The 19,927-nt window shown below is 34.7% G+C and overlaps 2 protein-coding genes and 1 long non-coding RNA gene across 4 annotated transcripts; 1 reads left to right on the top strand and 2 right to left on the bottom strand.

Annotated features, from left to right (window-relative positions):
- Positions 1-84: 84 nt before the first annotated feature.
- On the bottom strand, positions 85-1,627 carry LOC112755801 (uncharacterized). Its single transcript, XR_003179082.3, has 4 exons — positions 1,369-1,627; positions 1,214-1,279; positions 542-592; positions 85-385 (listed from the first exon to the last, which is right to left on the bottom strand). It is a non-coding gene; the product is annotated as an uncharacterized lncRNA (long non-coding RNA).
- A 1,268-nt stretch (positions 1,628-2,895) lies between these two features.
- Positions 2,896-6,042, top strand: LOC112755800 (uncharacterized). Of its 2 annotated transcripts, none has more exons than XM_025804096.3 (6): positions 2,896-3,230; positions 3,318-3,373; positions 3,474-3,528; positions 3,621-3,692; positions 4,215-4,492; positions 5,708-6,042. In XM_025804096.3, exons 1-5 carry the CDS (start codon positions 3,020-3,022, stop codon positions 4,436-4,438), a joined length of 618 nt encoding a protein of 205 aa, XP_025659881.1. In that variant the 5' UTR covers positions 2,896-3,019; the 3' UTR covers positions 4,439-4,492; positions 5,708-6,042. The 2 variants fall into 2 exon arrangements, with proteins under 2 accessions (XP_025659881.1, XP_072053817.1); XM_072197716.1 differs by lacking the exon at positions 5,708-6,042 and adding an exon at positions 4,989-5,059.
- Positions 6,043-6,345: 303 nt separating this feature from the next.
- LOC112755799 (early nodulin-like protein 13) lies at positions 6,346-7,375 on the bottom strand. The gene is made up of 2 exons (XM_025804094.3): positions 7,082-7,375; positions 6,346-6,929 (listed from the first exon to the last, which is right to left on the bottom strand). Exons 1-2 carry the CDS (start codon positions 7,269-7,271, stop codon positions 6,538-6,540), a joined length of 582 nt encoding a protein of 193 aa, XP_025659879.1. The 5' UTR covers positions 7,272-7,375; the 3' UTR covers positions 6,346-6,537.
- Between the last annotated feature and the right edge of the window lie 12,552 nt (positions 7,376-19,927).

The following is a 19,927-nucleotide window of genomic DNA, read 5'->3' as shown; positions in this document are numbered from 1 at the left end:
ATATACAGTTTTAGTTGTTTTGAAAACCTTGTTGAATCAGATTTTGCATTCGCTTTGTTTGTAACTAGGTAAAGAAGAGAATTATTTTCCAAAACAGCCAATATAATTTCAAGAATTCAATGTCAACAAACCAGCCAATCTAATTCATTCATATACTTGCTTTTATAACATGTTCACAAATACAAACAAATGCTCCTATTACAATGTAAAACACAACACTATAACTTAATATGTAGTTCCTTTTGCTTCCAAGAGTTTCTGTGATGCATAAGCTATATATCCACTAGCTTTCTCACTTGTATATCTTTAGCTTCTTTGGCTTTCTCACTGGTGTGCTCAATGAGGCTTGGATGTCTCGGAGTAGATGATAGTATATGTAGCAGATCTGTTCAGCAAAAGAGAGGAAATAAATTGAACCTATCAATAAACTAGTAGCAAATTCAAACAGCAAGGGTAGATTTTGATTTTCAACTTTTCACCAGTTAATACACAGTTTAAAAGATGGAAAGTAACAGTTAAGAAGTCAAGCAAGTAAACATACGCTGGCCTAAGCTCTGGATTTTTCCGCAGCATACTCTTGACAAGCCCTCGACTTGAAGAAGAAATATACATTGTCATTGTAAGTGAAATTCTATATCATCATTTAATTTTAATGAAAGGTAATATCAAATAAATTGAATGCTGCAGACATGCTTTATACAAATTAGAGAACTTCAATTCTAATCCAAAATAGCTTGAAGTTTGATTGTAGGATATCAGCAAAAGAGAATCAAAAGCATCATAGTTAAATAGAACACAAGTAGAAGAATGCAAAGGCATAATAGTTAAATTGAGTTGATTAAATTCAAGTTCAGCTAACAAAATTGTAATGAAACAAAATTATCTTTTTTTTAGCTCTCAGTGACATAATTGCAAATATCTGGCAGAGTAAAAGAATTGCAAGCAATTTTGGTTCTTGAAAAACAATGAAAAACAGCAAACACATGACTAGGTTATGTGCTCCAAAACTCAATCACCAATTCACCATCTAACCTTCATTTTCTCCCCTTAAATTTCAAACACCACAAACTCAAAAGCACTCACTGTGGAAAACAACTTTTCAACTTGTGACCTTATGCAAACTTAACAACGATGTTAACTACCTCAGATCAGTGTCATCACCAAATCATCAGAAATTTGGTGTCAAAAACATCGTAATCATCAACTTACATACCTTATTCGGAGGGTAGCCCCTGTTTCCAGCATCAATAGCAACCAATTTGCTCTTATTTAGTATCCCCTGCAACCAACAGAAGAAAGTGAGAGAGAGAGAGAGAAAGAGAGAGACAGAGATCGAAAGTGAAAGAGAGACAGAGGGAGAGAGAGAACCGTATGCGAAGCACTGGAGAAGCGGTGGCAAAGCTTCCTCGTCGACGGCGAACTCGATGCCAAGCAAGAGAGTGACGCCGGAGAAATGGGTTGAACTGACGGGAGACAATGGGGATTGAGAAAGGAGGAAGGGGAAATGGTTGTTTGGAGGATTGGGTGAGCGTTTCATTTTTGTTTTTTCTTTTAATATGCAGGAATAACTTGATCATTTTATTTATTTTGAACTAAATAAAATAAGGGTTATGATTGTTAGGTAACCAATAATTTTCTTCAACAACATGAATAATTATTAATTAAATTAAAATACATTACACTTTCAAATTATCCATCTAAATCTTAATATTAGAATAACCATCCGCACACCTACTGAAATGAACATCCAATATATCTATTGTTCACATTGTTTAGTATTTTTATTGTCTGCCTATACTTTTTCATAAAATAATGAGACATAATTAAGTCATGTACATCTTACACTAAACATAATTTTAAAATTTAATTAAATTTTAATCTCTTAATCTCAGTCTCCCTTCTAAATATAACCTAAGATTTCTTTTCTATTTTAATAAATAATTCACTTGATAAAATATTGTTTAGATTTTGGTTTAATTAAATATATTTTCTTTTGTTCTTCTTCGAATTTTATAATTTTATTGAGTGAGATTATCAAATATTTTTGTTAGACAATTTCATATCTTAATTTTATATTTTATTTTGTTGTTGTTTGTTTTCCAGCACTAATAAAGATGAATTACAGAAAAAAGTACAAATTTTCAATTTTTATTTTTAAAATTTGAAAAAATTCATTATTGTAGTTTTAAATTTAAATTTAATAAATAAATAAATTTAATTTTTTTTTCGAACTCATCTAGTTCGAATTATGTATGTTCTTAGTTCGAACCAAACTAGTTCGAATTACTCTTAATTTCACTAAATAATTCGAGCTGATTCGGTTCGAACTATATACAAGTGCAAATCGAATTAAGTTGGTTCGAATTGCATAGAGAAGTACTTTGACTCATTTGTGAAGCAATTTTCAGTTTGGCGGATTTGCGTAATTTCTGAGCTCTCTTGACTTATTTACGTTTTTTACCCTTTTATATTTAACTAAAGTATATTTTAGATCATATATTAATATTATTATCTGCAAAATTTTTAAAATTTTTTATTTAAATAAATGCACAATAAATATATTAAAATTTAAATTTGTCATCTTTTTTAAATTAGTAATTTTAATATTGTTATTTGGAGTATATGAAAAGTGAACGCTAGAATAATTAAATACAATCGATAAATTTGAATTCTATCATAAATAAAAAAAAATCTTTTTTTTCTTAAGACTTATTTAATTATTTATTTTGAAAAAAAATATATAGTTTACTGTCATTTGTTAGATGAACGAAACTATAAAATAGAATAAAAATTTAAGTACGATTAATTTTAGATAAAATTAAAAATTAAAAATTATTAAATAATTTAATAAATTTAATTAAATTATTTATCTAATAGACTCTCAATTATCAGGTTAACTGAATTTTCACTAATCGAATAGTGAAAAAGCATGTTCCCCTTGAATGTTGTGCTTCTCTCCTTATGAGTCACCAACATTTCTACTTCCCCTGAGACTAAAACCGAAAGAGAGACACAGAAAATGGCGAGGGGAAGCGAAAGTGTGGGTGAGGGCGTACCGAAAGAGATGAGCGAAGCACTGAGGCGCACGGTAGCCAGCCTGGAGAATCTGGAAGCAGAGTTGCCGAATATTCTGTCTCTCTCAAACCCTTTCATCCTCTCTAAAATGCCTCCTCTTCAACGCGCTCACTCTCTCTTAACCCTTGCCAACATCACTTCCACCCTTTTCTCATGTACTTTCGTCTTTTTCTTCATTTCTTCTTCCAAATTCCCAATTCACACACATGCTTAGGGCTTTTTGTTGTTTTGTTTCTGTGTAGTGAAGTTGAGATGCAAAGGGACTAATCCAGATTATCATCCCCTCAAATCTGAACTTGTAAGTTCCATTTCTCGCTTAACACTTCCTTGTAGGTTTCCACGGCCAAAGTATGTTAGTTAATCGTTAATGTTGTTGCTTTTGTCTCCGACTCTCACAGGACAGGTTAAAAGTTTACCAACGCAAACTGGAACCCTTTGGGGATGTAGGTCAAGGTACTGCACAATTTTAATTCTTTCTTGAGTTCAAGTTTCAGTTATCTGATCTTAGAATTAATATTAGTCGATTTGGTTTTTTGTTTCCGAAGCTCTACCACTGCCTTCTTCTTTCTTGGATGAGCAGGCTTCTGTTGACCACTCCTTAAGTGACCTCACTTCAGGTAAGTAATTGTAAGTTATATAACTCTGAACTTTAATGCATGAAAGTGTAAGCCTCTAGGATAATAGTCCCCAACTATAGAGAAGAGACATATTTGTGCCATGCATTTTTTATGTACTTGGAACTCATCACTTCATCATCATAGGATGATACAGTGTGATGGCCAGTTAAAATGGGGATCACACTCATCACAGTCCATCCTATGATCCGATGTGGTGAGGTAATGAATCTGAAGTGAGTAGTGGGAGCCACATTTTATGCTATGATGATAACATGTTGAGTTTCAAGTGAATACACAAAAATGAGTTATTTTATCGCTACTTTTTTTAGAAAATTAACCCCACTGGGATTAATTATTTAATTTGGGGCAAATTGAATACAAAGTAAAATATTGAATACTTCAAAGTGAATTTGCTTAAGTTGGGGTTTGATGACACAAGCTTACAATTACTAGAACTGAATGGAGTATTACTCAAATGGTTGGATGTATTTCTTTTTGAATAGAAACGGTTATTTTATGCAGTACAAAGAAAAGAAATGGCTAACATGAGCATTGAGGAGGTACCAACGATGAGCAACTATCAGGAGCAGGCTGGTCAGAAGAGAAAGCATCCATTTTCTGAAGAACACCCTATTCAAGTTGATGCTGAGGTGCACGTGAAGAAAGAACCACTTGAGGTTTTTGGTCATAACAATGGAAAAACTGAGGAACCAATAGTAATTGACATTTCAGATGATGACGAGTGATGATCATTTTGAGCTGCTTGTGCAGTTGTGCCACCCTTATTTTTCAGAATCTGGGTAAGAGTTTCAAAACTTCATTTGTTCATATACTGAATCTGATATAACCATAACTGTGACAAACAAAATATTTGAATTTATAACTGAAAAAAGTTAAGGATTTATAACTGCTTTCTTTGATTCCAAGTCAATCCAGTTGACTTACTCATTTCCAGAACTAAGATTCATCTTATGCTCAAATTGAAGAATCTCGACTTAGAACTGAAGTATGCGGATTCTGGAGAAGTTTCTAGTTATATCCAATTAAGAATTGCTCTAGCCCGCAATAGACAACTCTAGCCTTGCTAACTTTATAACTTGTATAAATGTTTAAGCTTTGTTGATTTGGTGTGATTGGTAAAATTACATTAACCTCCTCTGAGCCTCTAATTTTAAGGGACATGACACACATACCTCTTTATTTCTAAAAGTATTTACAGAACTCTTCTAAGATTTAAGTTTATCTGACATCTGGTAACTTTATATTTTTCTAAAATGGACACTGACCTCTCACCAGATCTGGGGTTGTCATTGTCAACATATAATTCATGGGGTGCTATGTGTAATTTCACCTAAAATTCAAGGGAGGTCGGTATACTTTATCATATTTATAACTTATTATCTTTGAAAGTTTAGTGTATGCTTGGTGTTAAGGTTTGATTAGACAATGTGCAATTATTCATTTATTTGTGATGTTAAATTCTTATGTTCTCAAAAAATTTCACTTAGGGTGGTTTGGTAAAACCTTGTGTTTTTCAAAAGTAATGGCTTTTGTAGCAGTTATATGTGCTAAATCGAATAAAAGAGCCTTTAAAAATAATACAAACTACAACAATTGTGTTTTGGTAAAATTTGTTTTGTAAAGTTTAGAATGACTTTATAGACATAAATATAAATATAATAACAAAAAAATAATTCTAAACACTTGTTAATATATAAGGTTATATTATCTTTTTAATTTTAAAAAACACCAGTTAGTTTTGTAAAGTATCTTTATAGGAGTTTTCAAAAGCTAAAAGCACAAATACATGATCATTTTGATTTGTCAACCACAAAGTGAAGTGTTTGTTTTTAAAAACTGCAGACACTTAAACACTTCTCTACTAAACTTTACCAAACCCACCTATAGTTTTGCGACTGGCTTACTGTAATTGAATATTTATGAGAGAAAATTAAATTCTTATTTCATCTTTGAATTTTTCCATATGCTTTATACACTTTGATTTCGTTTTGCAGTATAACTGAATAAAATGGAGCTGCCTTCAAGAGAGAGAATTCCGTGTCATCCTTGCTGCTTTCCCATACTTTTTGGATGATTTTCTTAGCAGTGCTTGAGATTATTTCAACTGATAGGAGGGGGGGGGGTGGATGGCATGTTTCGCAGTTGGCGACCATTTGCGTCCATCAGCTGCTTGTATAGTTTTGATCTCACTGGTTATCTTCCTAGAATATCCATGTTTATTATGTTCATGTTCTTTTCTAGTAACTTTTCCAGAAGTTATTTTAAGGTTTGCCCTTTCAACTTGTAAGGCTTAATAATTTTGAATTATTATGGTAGTGTTTATTTGAAATGCTTGTTGCTTTTGTTGGCCTTTGGAATTTTGTTATTTTTATTTTTTTCGTAATTGTTTATTCATCAATGGATCTTGATGGTGTCAAATACATTTTGTAATAGTCACCAAAAAAAAATACATTTTGTAATGTTAACTTTTGATTTTGTTAAGACAGTTGTTGAGTTCCAACTAAAATGTTGTCATGTTTAGGAGTAGAACCAAAATGGCTTTGGCTTCTACATCAACCAAGTTATTTGATTTCAAGTTTGAAGTTACTTATTCGAATAGAAGAATGGTCGTCAATATGCAATATATGCAATATTTAGTAAAAATCAATATATGGTTATAAGATATTTGAAAAGGCAAACATGATAATAATAATAATAATAATAAAAAATTAAATCTTTCAATTCCTTCCCTACAGAACTAATAATCTAATAATATCACATCAATGTGACAGATTTTCAATTAAACTACTGTATTGGATATAATTCAACCATTCATTGATTCACATTAGAAAACCCACATGGCAAAAACCCCAATAAGAGTCATAAGAATGCCGGACTCCAAAGCGTTGGCACCACCACTTGAAGGAGCAACAGCAGGGGCAGGTGTATGATCTTCTTCAAATCCTGAAGAAGGTGAAGGAGCAGGAGAAGGTGCATGTGGATGTGCCCGTGAAGGTGCAGGTGCACCCCTTGGAGTCATGACCACCACATGAAGCTTCTCACCTTGCTCACAGCTACCCTTTGCTCCACTTATGAAGTAGAATGGTCCAGGGTGGTCCAGCTCCACCTTAGTGTTGCCGCCATTGAACTTCTTAATTGGATTTGATGTGTTGCAATTCCCATAATCCTCTTTGTTCACTTCCAACACTGAGTCTTTCCCACCATCATATTTCCACACTGAATAAAGAAAAAACTTATGGATTACTCATTCTCAACTTTACCATACTTTTTCATCATCAAATTTTATAATACACCAATTTCTATAATTGGTCACAAATAATCTTGTAAAGAAACTTAGATTTTGAAATAAAAAAGAAGAGGAGAATTACCAAGACGGTCTCCGACTTGAAACCTAGCTCTCTCAGCCCATTTATTGAGGGAATCAGAGGGTGAAGATGGAACCTTCCATGCATCAACCTTGCCTCCAACCAAGATATCCTTAGCAGCATAAGATATTCCAAACACAACAGAAAGGACCAAAATACAAGTAGCTGAGGAAGCTCTCAAACAACCAGCCATTGTTTCAAAACAACAACAAAATATGCTGAGGATTTTTACTGATTATTGATGTGATATAAATGGTACACAACTAACTGGTTTTAGCAATGTGCTGAGGTTATTTATATGGTGGGTACTCCCATGAAGATATTATAATTGTCTTCATGTGATGATTTTTCTTTTTGACCCTTAGATGATGGAGTGTAGGGTTAGATTTTGATATGTTATAAAAGTGTTGTTTTTATTTGAAGTGTGGCCAAATCAATAAATCACACTTTTATACAAAGCATCTTCATAAAAAGATGTTTTTTGCATCTTCATTTGAGTAGCTCCCTATTTATATAGCGGTGGGTTTGGGTGATGAGATATTGCGATGAACTTAGAACTTAGAAGTAGCCGTTAAAAGGGTACATTGGGAATGGTACATGGTGTGGGGGCCACAGAGTTATGTTTTCTTGTTGTTATTTGTTTGGCCTCAGAAATCAGAATTAACAAACGGTCAAAAAAAAACACCATGGCTGCCTCTACGAATACTCATTAGTACAACATTGGATACTTAACTTTGGATGCAAGATGAAAAATGAGAAAAAAAAAAAGTGTTAATTTTTTTTTTGTGTTATTTAAATGAGGAGAAAAATAAAAAAAATAGAAAATTTTTTTTATTTGGAGGAAAAAAAAACATATCTAAATAAACTTACATTAATACTTTTTATAAAAGTTTAATTATTTTGTTGGTCTCTATCGTTTCGCAAAATTTTTAATTATGTTTCTATACTTTTTTTCTTTTAATTGGGTCCCTGCACCAACTTTTTTTTCAATTAGATCCCTCTTGGCAGTAATTGGCTTATATAGGGACTTAATTAAGAAAATTGTGCAGGGATTTAAATAAAAAGAAAAAAAAGTGTAGTGGATCCAATTAAAAAAATAAATTGGTACAAGAACTCGATTAAAAAAAAAGTATAAGGACCTAAATTAAAAATTTCGCAAAACGATAGAGACTAACAAAATAACTAAACCTTTTATAAATTATAATATACTAATGTTATAATGACAAATTTATAATTTTATCCATTTTTTAAAATTTAATATAAGTACCACATGTACTTTTGTATTTTTTTAATTTTTATTCATTTTCTTTCTTGATCAAAACAATAAAAAAACTAATTTTTCATCTATTTTCTTTTCTTTCATTTTCTTTCCTTCCAAATTCTTCTATACCAAACAATGTGTAAGGGTAGAGAATCTTTACCAACTATCGAAAATTAAGACAGTTTGATCCGTCTCTCATTTTTAATCAAATTTTAATAGGTATGTTGAATAATAAGTTTCTAAAAATTTTATTATAAAATAATTGAGTTAAAAAATTATCATTATAAATAATAAAATTAAATTTTAAAGTAATTTTTGAGATTGGTTACTTACACTAAAAAATTTATAATATTTCAATTACACCACAAAGGTCATTAAAATTAAAAAAATTGCACCATATTAGTTCTTACCCACTTTTCATCGAGTTACTTATCACGTCATGAGTGATTTTATACATACCTTTTTACACGAGACTAGATAGAACATGTTTTTTTTTTTGAACGAAAAGCTCAACACTGTAAGTGGAGCGTAAAGACGTCTGAACAGGAACAACAAAACAAACGAACAAAAGAAAACAGCCTAGCTAAGAAAAAAGGATGCCCCATTGTCATCTCCGGCATAGCCATCAACAACAAAAGGGGTCTGCACCAAGCCACTCCCTAAAATTCATAAAGCACATGTTGATTATCTCCTCCACCCTTCTACCTTTATTCTGAAAAATTCTTCTGTTCCGTTCCAACCATATGTTCCAAATTATAGCACAAAAGCACACCATCCACCTCTTACACTCTTCCTTCCTGGTAGATAACTCAATCCAGCTTAAGAAATGCTCCTTCAACGTACCCGGATAAGACCATTTTCTACCAACATATGACATCCAAGCACACCACACCTGCCAAGAAAAACTACAAGCAAGAAACAAGTGGTGCCCATTTTCAACACCTTCATTACACAAAGCACATGACCTATCTTGTTGGTTGATGATTCCAAGTCGTCCCAGTCTATCTTTAGTATTGATTCTGCCAGACAAAACAAACCAGACAAACAACTCCACTCTTGGAGGCACTAGACCTTTCCAAATAGACTTGGTGTAGCTATAGCTTGTAACTTCCTCCGGAGTCAATTCCGCTTGCAGCACCTGCACAAAAGAGTTAGTTGAAAAAACACCTTGATTATCATATTTCCACACCACTCTATCCTCTCTATTATATGCAAGTTTAACCAGTCTTAACGTATCATGTAACTGGTTCAGCATATCCAACTCCCATTGGAATAAATCTCGCCTCCATAGAAAGTTCCAATTCCACTCAAACCCATCCCAAAACCCACAATTCCCTATCACTGATCCCTTTTGGTTTGAAATCGAGAATAGTCTTGGAAACCGATCTTTTAAAGAGCCTCCCATAAGCCAGACATCCTCCCAGAACCTCGTGCATCTCCCATCGCCAACCTCCATAGACAAACCTGTGATCAACTTCTGTCTAACTTGTTGATTCATGCCCTGTAATTGACAGATATCCTTCCACGGACCCCCTTTCACCGGTAGTGTTTGGGAGGACAAAAGCTCATTTGGATTCAGGTTGTTACATGAGCATACCACCTTTTTCCACAATGGACATTCCTCCTTTGAAAAACGCCACCACCACTTAAAGAGAAGTGCTGTATTGCGTATCATAGCATCCCCAACCCCGAGACCGCCTAATTTTTTAGGAGCCTGCACTACATCCCACTTGACCATAGCCATACCGTGCCTCCCATCCTCCTTACTCCATAGAAATCTTCTCTGCAAAGAGATCAGTTTCTCTGCAACACCTTTAGGCATCTTATACAAACTCAGGTAGTAAACCGGAAGGCTATTCAATACAGACTTGATGAGGACCAACTTACCGGCTTTATTGAGGACCTTGGCTTTCCAGAGACTGAGTTTTTCCTCCACTTTGTCAATTATTGGCTTCCACGTCTTTACCAGCCTCGGGTTAGCTCCTAGTGGGATACCCAGATACTTGACTGGAAGAGAAGCTGCCTTACAACCCAGTACACTACACATTCTTTGTACCCACTGCTCCTCACAGTTAATAGAAATCAAGCTGGACTTGTCGAAGTTGATGCTTAAACCTGACATTAGCTCAAAGCAGCGAAGTAGCCTCCTGTAATTCATGATAGTCTCATCGTCAGGTGGGCAAAAGAGTATAGTATCGTCTGCAAACTGAAGATGAGACAACTCAATGTGATCTCGTCCAACCAACAGTGGAGATATGCGCCCATTTCTAACAGCCTCTCCAATCATCCTATGCAGAACATCCACCACGAGAACAAATAAGAATGGAGACAGGGGATCACCTTGTCGCAAGCCCCTTTCCATTTTGAACGGCTTAGAAGGCGAGCCATTTATCAAAACTGACATAGAGCATGTACTGATGCATTCCACGACCCAACCCCTCCATCTTTGACCAAACCCCATTTTTTGCAGGACAATGTCAACAAAACTCCACTTGACCCTATCATAAGCTTTCTGGAAATCTAACTTTATTAATGCTGCTTGCTTCTTCTTCAGTTTTATCCACTGGACCGTTTCACACGCAATAAGGGCTCCGTCATGTATCTTCCGACCCTTGACAAAGGCACTCTGAGTCTCCCCTACCAATCCTGGCATGACTGCTCACATTCTCCTTACCAGCATCTTCGAAATTACCTTGTACACACACCTCACCATGCTAATCGGCCGCAAGTCTTTGATTTCCTTAGCACCAGTAAACTTGGGGGCCAACGCCACCCAAGTGACATTAGCATCAGCCGGTAACCTGGAGGATTGGAAAAAATCCATAACCGCTGCAGTAAAATCAGCACCAATTTCATCCCAACATTTTTTAATAAAGTTCATATTGTAGCCATCACTACCTGGCGCCTTGGACGATTCACAATCCCAAACTGCCTCCCTAACCTCGTCGGTTGTCGGAACCCTCTCTAAAGCCAATGCATCCTCCTCACTGATCATATTTACCAGTCCATCTCTGAATCCCACCTTAGGAGACTTTTCTTGATGATACAACTCCTTGTAAAATCCCCTGATGGCAATCTTAATTCGAGCTTGATTCCTTATCAATCTTCCGTTAATAACCAAAGCATCAATCCTATTATTCCTCCTTCTTGCAGAAGCTAGGTTGTGGAAGTATCTCGTGTTCTTATCCATATCCCTCGCATGCCTAGACCTCGACATTTGCTTCCAATGTAGTTCTTTCCTCACATACCATTTCTCACAACATGCCACTAGTGCACGCCTTCTTGCTTCCACCGTTCCATCATACTCCCCATCTCCTACCATATCATCTATCTTCTTAATCTCTTCCTCGAATTTCATGATTTTATTATTCATGTCACCAAACTTGTCTCTATGCCAAACATGGTCATTAACCTTAATGAACTACAAAATAGCTTATTTCCCTTAAAAAAATATACGACTATTATGACTAAAGGATGTCATTTCATCAAGTATTTAATATCAAAAACAAAGTCACCTCATATTGTCTAGTTCAATAGAAAATAAAATGTGCTAAGTTACTCATGGCTTGAGGTAATTTGATACAATTTTTTCAATTCGACGATGTTTATGATATAACCGGTATCTTGGAAACTTTTTTTATGCAAATGGTCAATTTCAAAAACTATTTTTGTACTTAATTTGAAATTAGTCTCCTTCAAAATGACATATGGATTAATTAATTTTTAAAAATTTTTAAATAAAAAATATTTGTTAAAAACAATTGTTCAATTAAAAAATTTTTAGAGATTAATTTAAATATTTATTATAATTTATAAATTTATTTTTACTTATCTAAAACCAAAATAATTTTAATTCTCTTTTAGAACTTTGTGCATAATTTAAACTGTAACCAGAGAATATATTAAGATAGGAAAAATGTATTTCTATCATGGACATTATCTTTTTCTTTCATTTTTATTTTTGCAAAAAAATGAAAATCTGAATAACAATTTCTTTTTGAGTATTTTAAATAATAAATTTTGGAGAAAATTTAGGTGGGCTAGCATTTTTATTAAAATTTAGCTAGCACTTAACCAGCAAAAAAAATGAGTAATCCCACACTAATAGATAAAATCTCACACCATTTCAAATATCAATGATAACTAATTAATGACTACAAATCACAAAATTTACTGGGGTCGCTTCTCATGGGGAAGAGACGGATAACACACAATAGTTACAGAAGAGACGAATCAAACTGTCTTCATCATCATACTCGTCCACTTCTTTGTCAATTTTTTTTCGGATCTTTGGCTTTTCACTCCCCATAAAATTATCCTCTTTCACATCATCATCAAAGGTTTTGTTTGCTCCGTTGACAAAAATTTTAAATTTTGCTGTGTCTAAATCCAACACTACCCTACTTTAGATTATTAACATCCATGAAGTGTCAATCATCACCTTGGCAAAGCTAAAGTTCCTTCCATCTATGAGATTGTCGTCCACTTTTATCATTGTTTCTCAAACTTCAGCCACTTTGTGATAATTTTCTTCATTCCATGCATGAATTGGCATACCAAAAATTTCAATCCATGCTGTCCGCATCTTATTTATTTTCTCTTCGGATCAGAAAATAATGTCTGACGAAACTAATTTTTTAGGACTTCCAAAATAATTAAAATTTGTTATGATCAAAATATTTTATCAGAGACTAATTTAGGTCTTCACTCTAAATTTATTCTTAATTCCTTGTTTTAGTACTTTCTTATAATGTTTTCTATCTCTTATTTTATTTAATAGGGTTGGAAAAAAAGTCAATCAATGATGCTTAGCTTTTCCAATTGCAAAAATTATTTAAAATCAAATTATATTTGAAAAGTAAACACTTATTAAAATTGAAGATAATATGACTCCCAAATAATGTCCACTTTTAATATTTGATAAATTATTAAATAAGTGTTTGCATAGAAAAATTAAGTACTATAAGTAAGGATTTATTTATTTTATGTCCTAAAATTATATTTTTTGTGAACTCGTAATATGATTAGCAAAAAAAATATATAAAAAATGACATTATTAAAAATAAGAGTAATATTATCATTTTTAATTTTTTTTTTGAATTTTTTATGTACTTAATATATTAAAATATAAATAAAAAAAAGTTTGTGCGGATTTATTAATGGACATGTATTTAAGATAGAATGGAGACGAGTGGTATATGTGAATGATGAGGTAAACGAAGAAATTGAAATTTGGCGATGCACTTATGTAATCCGTTGTGCCGTACGGTCCATATGCTGGGAAATTGAAATTGTAGTCTTCTTGTAGAAACTACAAATGGCGTTGATTATAATGTGCAACTTGATATTGGAAGGTCCAACATTGCTTTCTGTTCTTGTGCTGGTGTTGGTCTAAAATAATCCAAGTTGATAGTCAGCATATTGAAAATGTTCTTGTTTGGTTTCAATCGAAAATATTCTCGAGTTCATTGAGAGAAGATTATCGATGAACAAGGTAGATTGATCGAAGGTGCATGTTGAATACAAGGTTTCATGATCGAAGCAGTAAAGAGACCAATATTTAAGACAGTTGAAGACAGTTATTCAATCATTAATGTGGCAAAAATAGTTACGGTTATTTTTTCTTGTATAGGAAGCACTTGATGGAATTGGATTAGTTGAAAAAAGCTTGTAAATAAATAAAGTTTGGAAAGAATAGAGATTGAAATTCGTTTTTAAAAAAAATACTCTTCTAACTTCATATTCCCAGAGATTTTTTTATCGATCTTCTTCGAAATTTTTTTGGGTTATGTTACGTGTATATTAAAATCAGCCACTAAAGTCAGTCACTAGTATAAAATACATTTTAGAATACAAATACATTATAAAAATAAATTAAACCATATATGTATTTATATATAAATACATTGATGACTGATTTTAGTGTACAAATAGCATTTCTCAATTTTTTTTATCTGTAGAACTCCTTCTACTGTCTTTACATTTTCCTTTAATCTTCTTTGCAAATTTACTTTTTCTGCAAAGTCTTTCCTTTTCTTTATGTTTCTTTTACATTTAAACACTGTATTTAAATTTAAAGTAATGTGTTCATGTCAAAGACATTTTATTAATTTGCAATTTGTTTTGTTATATTTGGTCTAGTTTAGTTCTTACTCTTTTCTAGTCTTTTAAATTCTTTCCTTTTCATTTCAAAATTTTATTTCCTTTATCAGTTCAAAAAAGAGTTTTTGGTGCATAATTTGAAATTGTTACTCATAAAGAAAAATATATTTCACTTCTAGATTATTAGTTATTAGATATCGAACCAACTCAAATTTATAATGTTAAGACTTAATGAGACTAACTATGTTTTTAATGTTGGAACGAACAACACCAATTATATAATTTGTTAGGGTAATTAGATCTACACGGTTTGTACTACCGGATTTTGAGTATAGAATTTTTTAACAAAATGAAGGGTTCAGATTTGTCTTCTCGTTCTGTGTTTTTGGTTCGATTTTGCAAGTCAGCCTCCAACTTCAAAAGTTTTTCCTCAAGTTTTCTTTTATATCGTACTTTCTTGCGCAAGTCTCTTTCAGTCTCTTGTTGTCGCTCGCTCTCCTATTTGAGTTGTTCCAACTGGCCATAATGACCATAAATGAGTCCCATGATCTCAGTTAGGTGTGGAGGTTTTTTGTTTTCAGGGGGATGTACCTTTGAATGAATTCGCTGAGTTTTTAGATGTTCCTTCTCCGTGTGGCTCACATGTTCCTTCAGGCCGTGAAGATATCATTAGAGCTCGGTCATCATTGTGAGGTTCTAGTTCAGACTCAGATACAGTGTGTTTGTCTTTAAATTGCTCGTTCGCTATAGTAAAGTGTAGACTTTCAGGTTCCCGGCAACAGAACTAATATTCCGAGGGTTAGCTGAAATTGGGTTGTTGTTGGGCCTGAATATGAGGTCCAAACTCCTTTAAGGGACCTCCTTGTTTTTGAGGTGTTACCGTTCGAGTTCCTCGTGAGAAAATAGAAATAGTACCTGTAAGGAATTCCGATGTTTAAGTTAGTAAGAATTTAAAGCAGAGTTTGTATAGATTGGGTTTAAGGTTTAAAACAGAAAAGATAACCACTTTTAGAATAATTCGGTAATTCCACTTTTAGTGATGAATAACCGTTTCGCTTTATTAGGGAAGTGGCTGAGATATCTCTTTTGAATGAATGAGAGATATCTTTGAGGGTTAGTTATTCATTTAGATAAATAGAACTGATCTATTAGCATCGTATCCAATCCCTATAAAATTGAGTAAATGTAGATGAGGTCAAATTTTTTTAATGAATCTTTATTTATTATAGACCTGACTCAATTTTAAGTCAGAATATGAATAAATTTAAATTAAAATAAATTAAGTATTAAAATAATAAATTTTATATTAAATTTTATAATATATAATTTATAAATACTTATGTAATATTTTTATAAGATTTAAAATAAAATAAAAATAAACATAAACATAAACATTAGAGATGATTTTATTGTTATGACCAGCTACGTGCTAGCCTGTCCGTTTATGTGTTGAAAACTTGGAATGGTAACCAATATTAAATGTGAGCTATTTCAGGATTTCAATAGTCTATCATTTTTTTTATTGTCCTTCTATTTTCAATACTCAATTTAGAGAAGTGTTAGAGATCAATAAATTTTATAATTTGTAATCATTAATTAATTATTATTAATATTTTTAATAATGTAAGATTTTATTTAATAATGTAAAATTATTTACTTTTTTTTTTTACTAATTAAATATTAACTAAATTTTAATAAAAATAGTGGTCCGTAAATTTTTTCCTCAATTATTATGTACTTGCTAGTTTTGCTATATGGTGTGCCTCTTCTTTGTTACTTCTAACTTTTTATGTTAACATATGATAATAGTAACTCTTCTTGAAGGCCTCATGACAATAAATTAAGAAAAAAAAATCTATGTTTAAACATTTTTATTAAAATTTATTCAGCGTTTAATTAGTAAAAAAATGAATAAATATATATTATTAAATATAATTTTATATCATTAAAAATATTAATAAAATAATTAATTAATAGTTATAAATCATAAAATTTATTGATCCTAGCGCTCCTTGTAAATTAATTTAGAATAATTATCCAAATTAGTTCCAAGGATCTTAAAAGCGGACATTTTAATCTTCAAAAAAAATTAATACCCAAATTAATCCCTAAAGTTTTACTCTTGCAGAATCAGTCCCAGTTTATTTTCTGGCACAGTAATTACCCATATTAGTTTCCAAGAATTTTAAAAATAGACATTTTAGTCCAAAAAAATTAATATACAGATCAATCCCCAATATTTATTCCATTAGATATAACAGTCCTGCTCCAAAAAATATAAAATAAAATTATTATTATTATTATTATTATTATTATTATTAAGGGTAAAAAACGTTAATGTGCCAAGGGGGGTTGGAAATTACCTAAATCAGCCAAATGAATTTCTGATACATCAATCCGCCAAAGGACAAATATATGTAATTCGAATCAATAAGATTCGAATTTGATATGAACGTAGTTCGAATTGATATAATTCGAATTAGGGGAAGCAATTCGCAACACGTAATTCGAATCAACATGAAACGAATTAAAAACATGTAATTCGAATTGATTCAATTTGAATTAGTAGGGAATGGAGGATTTAAGCTAGTTCGAATCAAGTTGATTCGAATTACTCATTTTTCCACACTAGTAGTAATTCGAAACGATATAATTCGAATTACAAGGGAGTAGCCTATATAAGGAGTTCGAATCAAGGTCATTCGAATCACTTTTCCATTCTCAAACCCCACCAAATCCCAGAGAAAACGACCCAGAATCGGTCCGAGAAAGAGTGGAGCGACAAAGTCAGGCGATGGGGGACAATCCTGGAAGGCTGTATCGACTGGATGGAGTTGCTCATATCGCCGGGGTGATCAACGACGAGGTTAGTGATTTTTGATAGCGGTTTATGACATTGGTTTATGTCAGTGGTTTTTGATAGCGGTATTGATAGTGGTTTATGTTAGCTGATTTACATGCGGTTTTACTGGCTGTTTATGTTAGTGGGTTGGGCTAGCGGTATTGCATGCGGTTTCTTCTAGTGGTTTTGTTTCCAATTTTATTGGTGGTTTATCTAAGCGATTTATGTTAGCGGTTTAGGGTGGTTTATCTTAGCGGTTTAGGGTGGTGGTATTGGAGGTGGTTAATTGAGTGGTTTTGCATGTGGTTTTCTTTAGTGGATTTGCATGTGGGTTATGTTATTGATTTTCTGTATGCGATTTTAGTATGTGGTTTTGCTAGTGGTTTACCACCATTATTTTGTGTATGTGTTTTCCAGAAAAGGTCTATGTTTGTGGTTTTCGTAAGAAATACTGTTACTGGTTCACTATATTTGTTATTGCCAGTGGTATATTTTAATTGTTTACGTCGTGAATTTTATTTGTTAGTGGTATTCTAACTCGAAATAAATATGTGGTCAATGTAATGCCCAGCCCCGGCGTTGCATTTCGAGCATGCGGCGGCAGCAGGGGATGCGACTAAATGAGAGGTACGTTCCATACTTGCAGATGGCCGGATTGTACCATCTTGCGAGACTGAACGACAGATGGTTCAGATTGGACGAGCCCCTTGTGAGTTCCTTCGTGGAGCGGTGGCGTCCGGAGACGCACACGTTCCACATGCTGTTCGGAGAGTGCACCATCACACTTCAGGATATCGCGTATCAGTTGGGGTTGCCAGTAGATGGACGTTACGTCAGTGGTTGCCTGACAGACTTTCACGTATACATAGAGGGTGGCAGGCCAGCTTGGCAGTGGTTCCATGAGTTGCTGGGTGTAGTACCTCCCGCGAACCAGATACAGAAGTTCGCAGTGAACTGTACCTGGTTCCAGGAGACCTTTGGAGAGTGCCCCGAGGGGGCAGATGAGGAGACGGTCAGGCGCTTTGCCCGTGCCTATATCATGATGTTGTTGGGCACCCAACTGTTTGTCGACAAGTCCGGCAATCATATTCACATCAGATGGTTACCGTTTGTGGCTCGGCTTGAGGAGATGGGTGGCTATAGCTGGGGGTCGGCAGCACTAGCATGGTTGTATCGGTGCATGTGCCGAGTGGCCAACAGATATGTCGTGAAGTTAGCTGGGCCGTTACAGTTACTTCAGTCTTGGATCTTTTGGCAGTTTCCTGGTTTTAGGCCTGCTGGGTATGATGCGTTTAGCTGGCCCCTTGCCTCGAGGTACCACTATCTTATTGTACCATTTATCGTTATTTTATGTATTTTCAATTTCGCATGCAATTTTATGCCTTTTAGAATCATTCATGAATGCAGTACCATGTTTAATTTCCTATGTAGGTGGTCAAGTTACAATCCTGAGATTAGCGAGAAGGGACCTCGGGTGCAGATGGCTCGACTGAGGATAGACTTGTTACAGGCTCGGGATGTAAGTACGCTCAGCCCATATTTGTAGTTATTGATTCTTTCAGTTTATATGGTTTAACGAATTCGTCAAATGGATTTGATTTGCTTTTTTCAGTTCATATGGATGCCCTACAGCACACCCGACGTCCTCCAGGTTGTCCATCCGGAGGTCTTGGAGCCTCGGCATACGATGTTATGGCGGTGTGTGACGTCCTTGATATATTTTGCGGTTGTCGAGTGGCATCAGGTTGATAGAGTGTTACCGCAGTTCGGCGGCTTACAGCCTCCCCCACATCCCGCCCTGAACATCGACTTCTTGATGTCGAAGGACGGGAGAGGTGGTGACCGTTGGTTCCCGTCCCATTTACAGCATTGGCATCTTCACTGGGAGACACGTGCAGATCATATGTTACGGTTCGATGTTGTTGCTGACCCGGGACCCTCACATGAGTTCTTGGCCTGGTGGCATCAGCATGGAAAGAGGTTCTTGTCACCTGAGATGTACTTGGGGGATCCCAGAAGTATTCCTATTCCGGTTGAGGCGACGCAGAGGGGTGCCGCCGAGTTCCAGATATGGACCGAGTTGACGACGTTCCTGACAGGCGTCGGGTTGAGAGGAGAGCTCGAGTCGGGACACGTCGTAGCCAGCGTGACTGGAGATGGCTGGACCAGGCTATGGAGGAGGGTGATGAGGCCGGTAGGGGTGGTGGTCGACGACGAGGGCGTGGAGGCAGGAGGAGGGGGGTTGCTCCTAGGCAGGATAGCCCTGATTGTGGTGATCATGCCGCTGGAGGAGGAGCTCCAGTGGGGGATGTTAGGCCCGGTCATGGTGGACATGGTGGAGAGTGGTATGGATCCGATATGGGAGATCCATCGAGCCATCGTAACACTGGGCTTGGAGTGGGGTCGCTCGGAGATTACTTCGTCGGTGTTCCCGCTGACAACCAGACACCTCAGGAGAATACGCCATGGGTGATTCCGGGATCCATGTTTTCCGAGTTTCCTGCCGGTGATGGGATTGACGCGGATTTTGGAGGATCACATTTCCTAGATGAGATCACCACCATCATGCAGGAGGATGAGGCAGCCCGTCGACGGGGACAGACGACGGGGACACAGGCAGCGCTAGATGTAGATCTGAATGAGC

Source organism: Arachis hypogaea, chromosome 6, assembly GCF_003086295.3.
Source record: "Arachis hypogaea cultivar Tifrunner chromosome 6, arahy.Tifrunner.gnm2.J5K5, whole genome shotgun sequence".
Classification (NCBI taxonomy): Eukaryota; Viridiplantae; Streptophyta; class Magnoliopsida; order Fabales; family Fabaceae; genus Arachis; species Arachis hypogaea.
The sequence above is the reverse complement of the archived record's forward strand: the minus strand, read 5'-3'. Positions and strand labels throughout refer to the sequence as shown.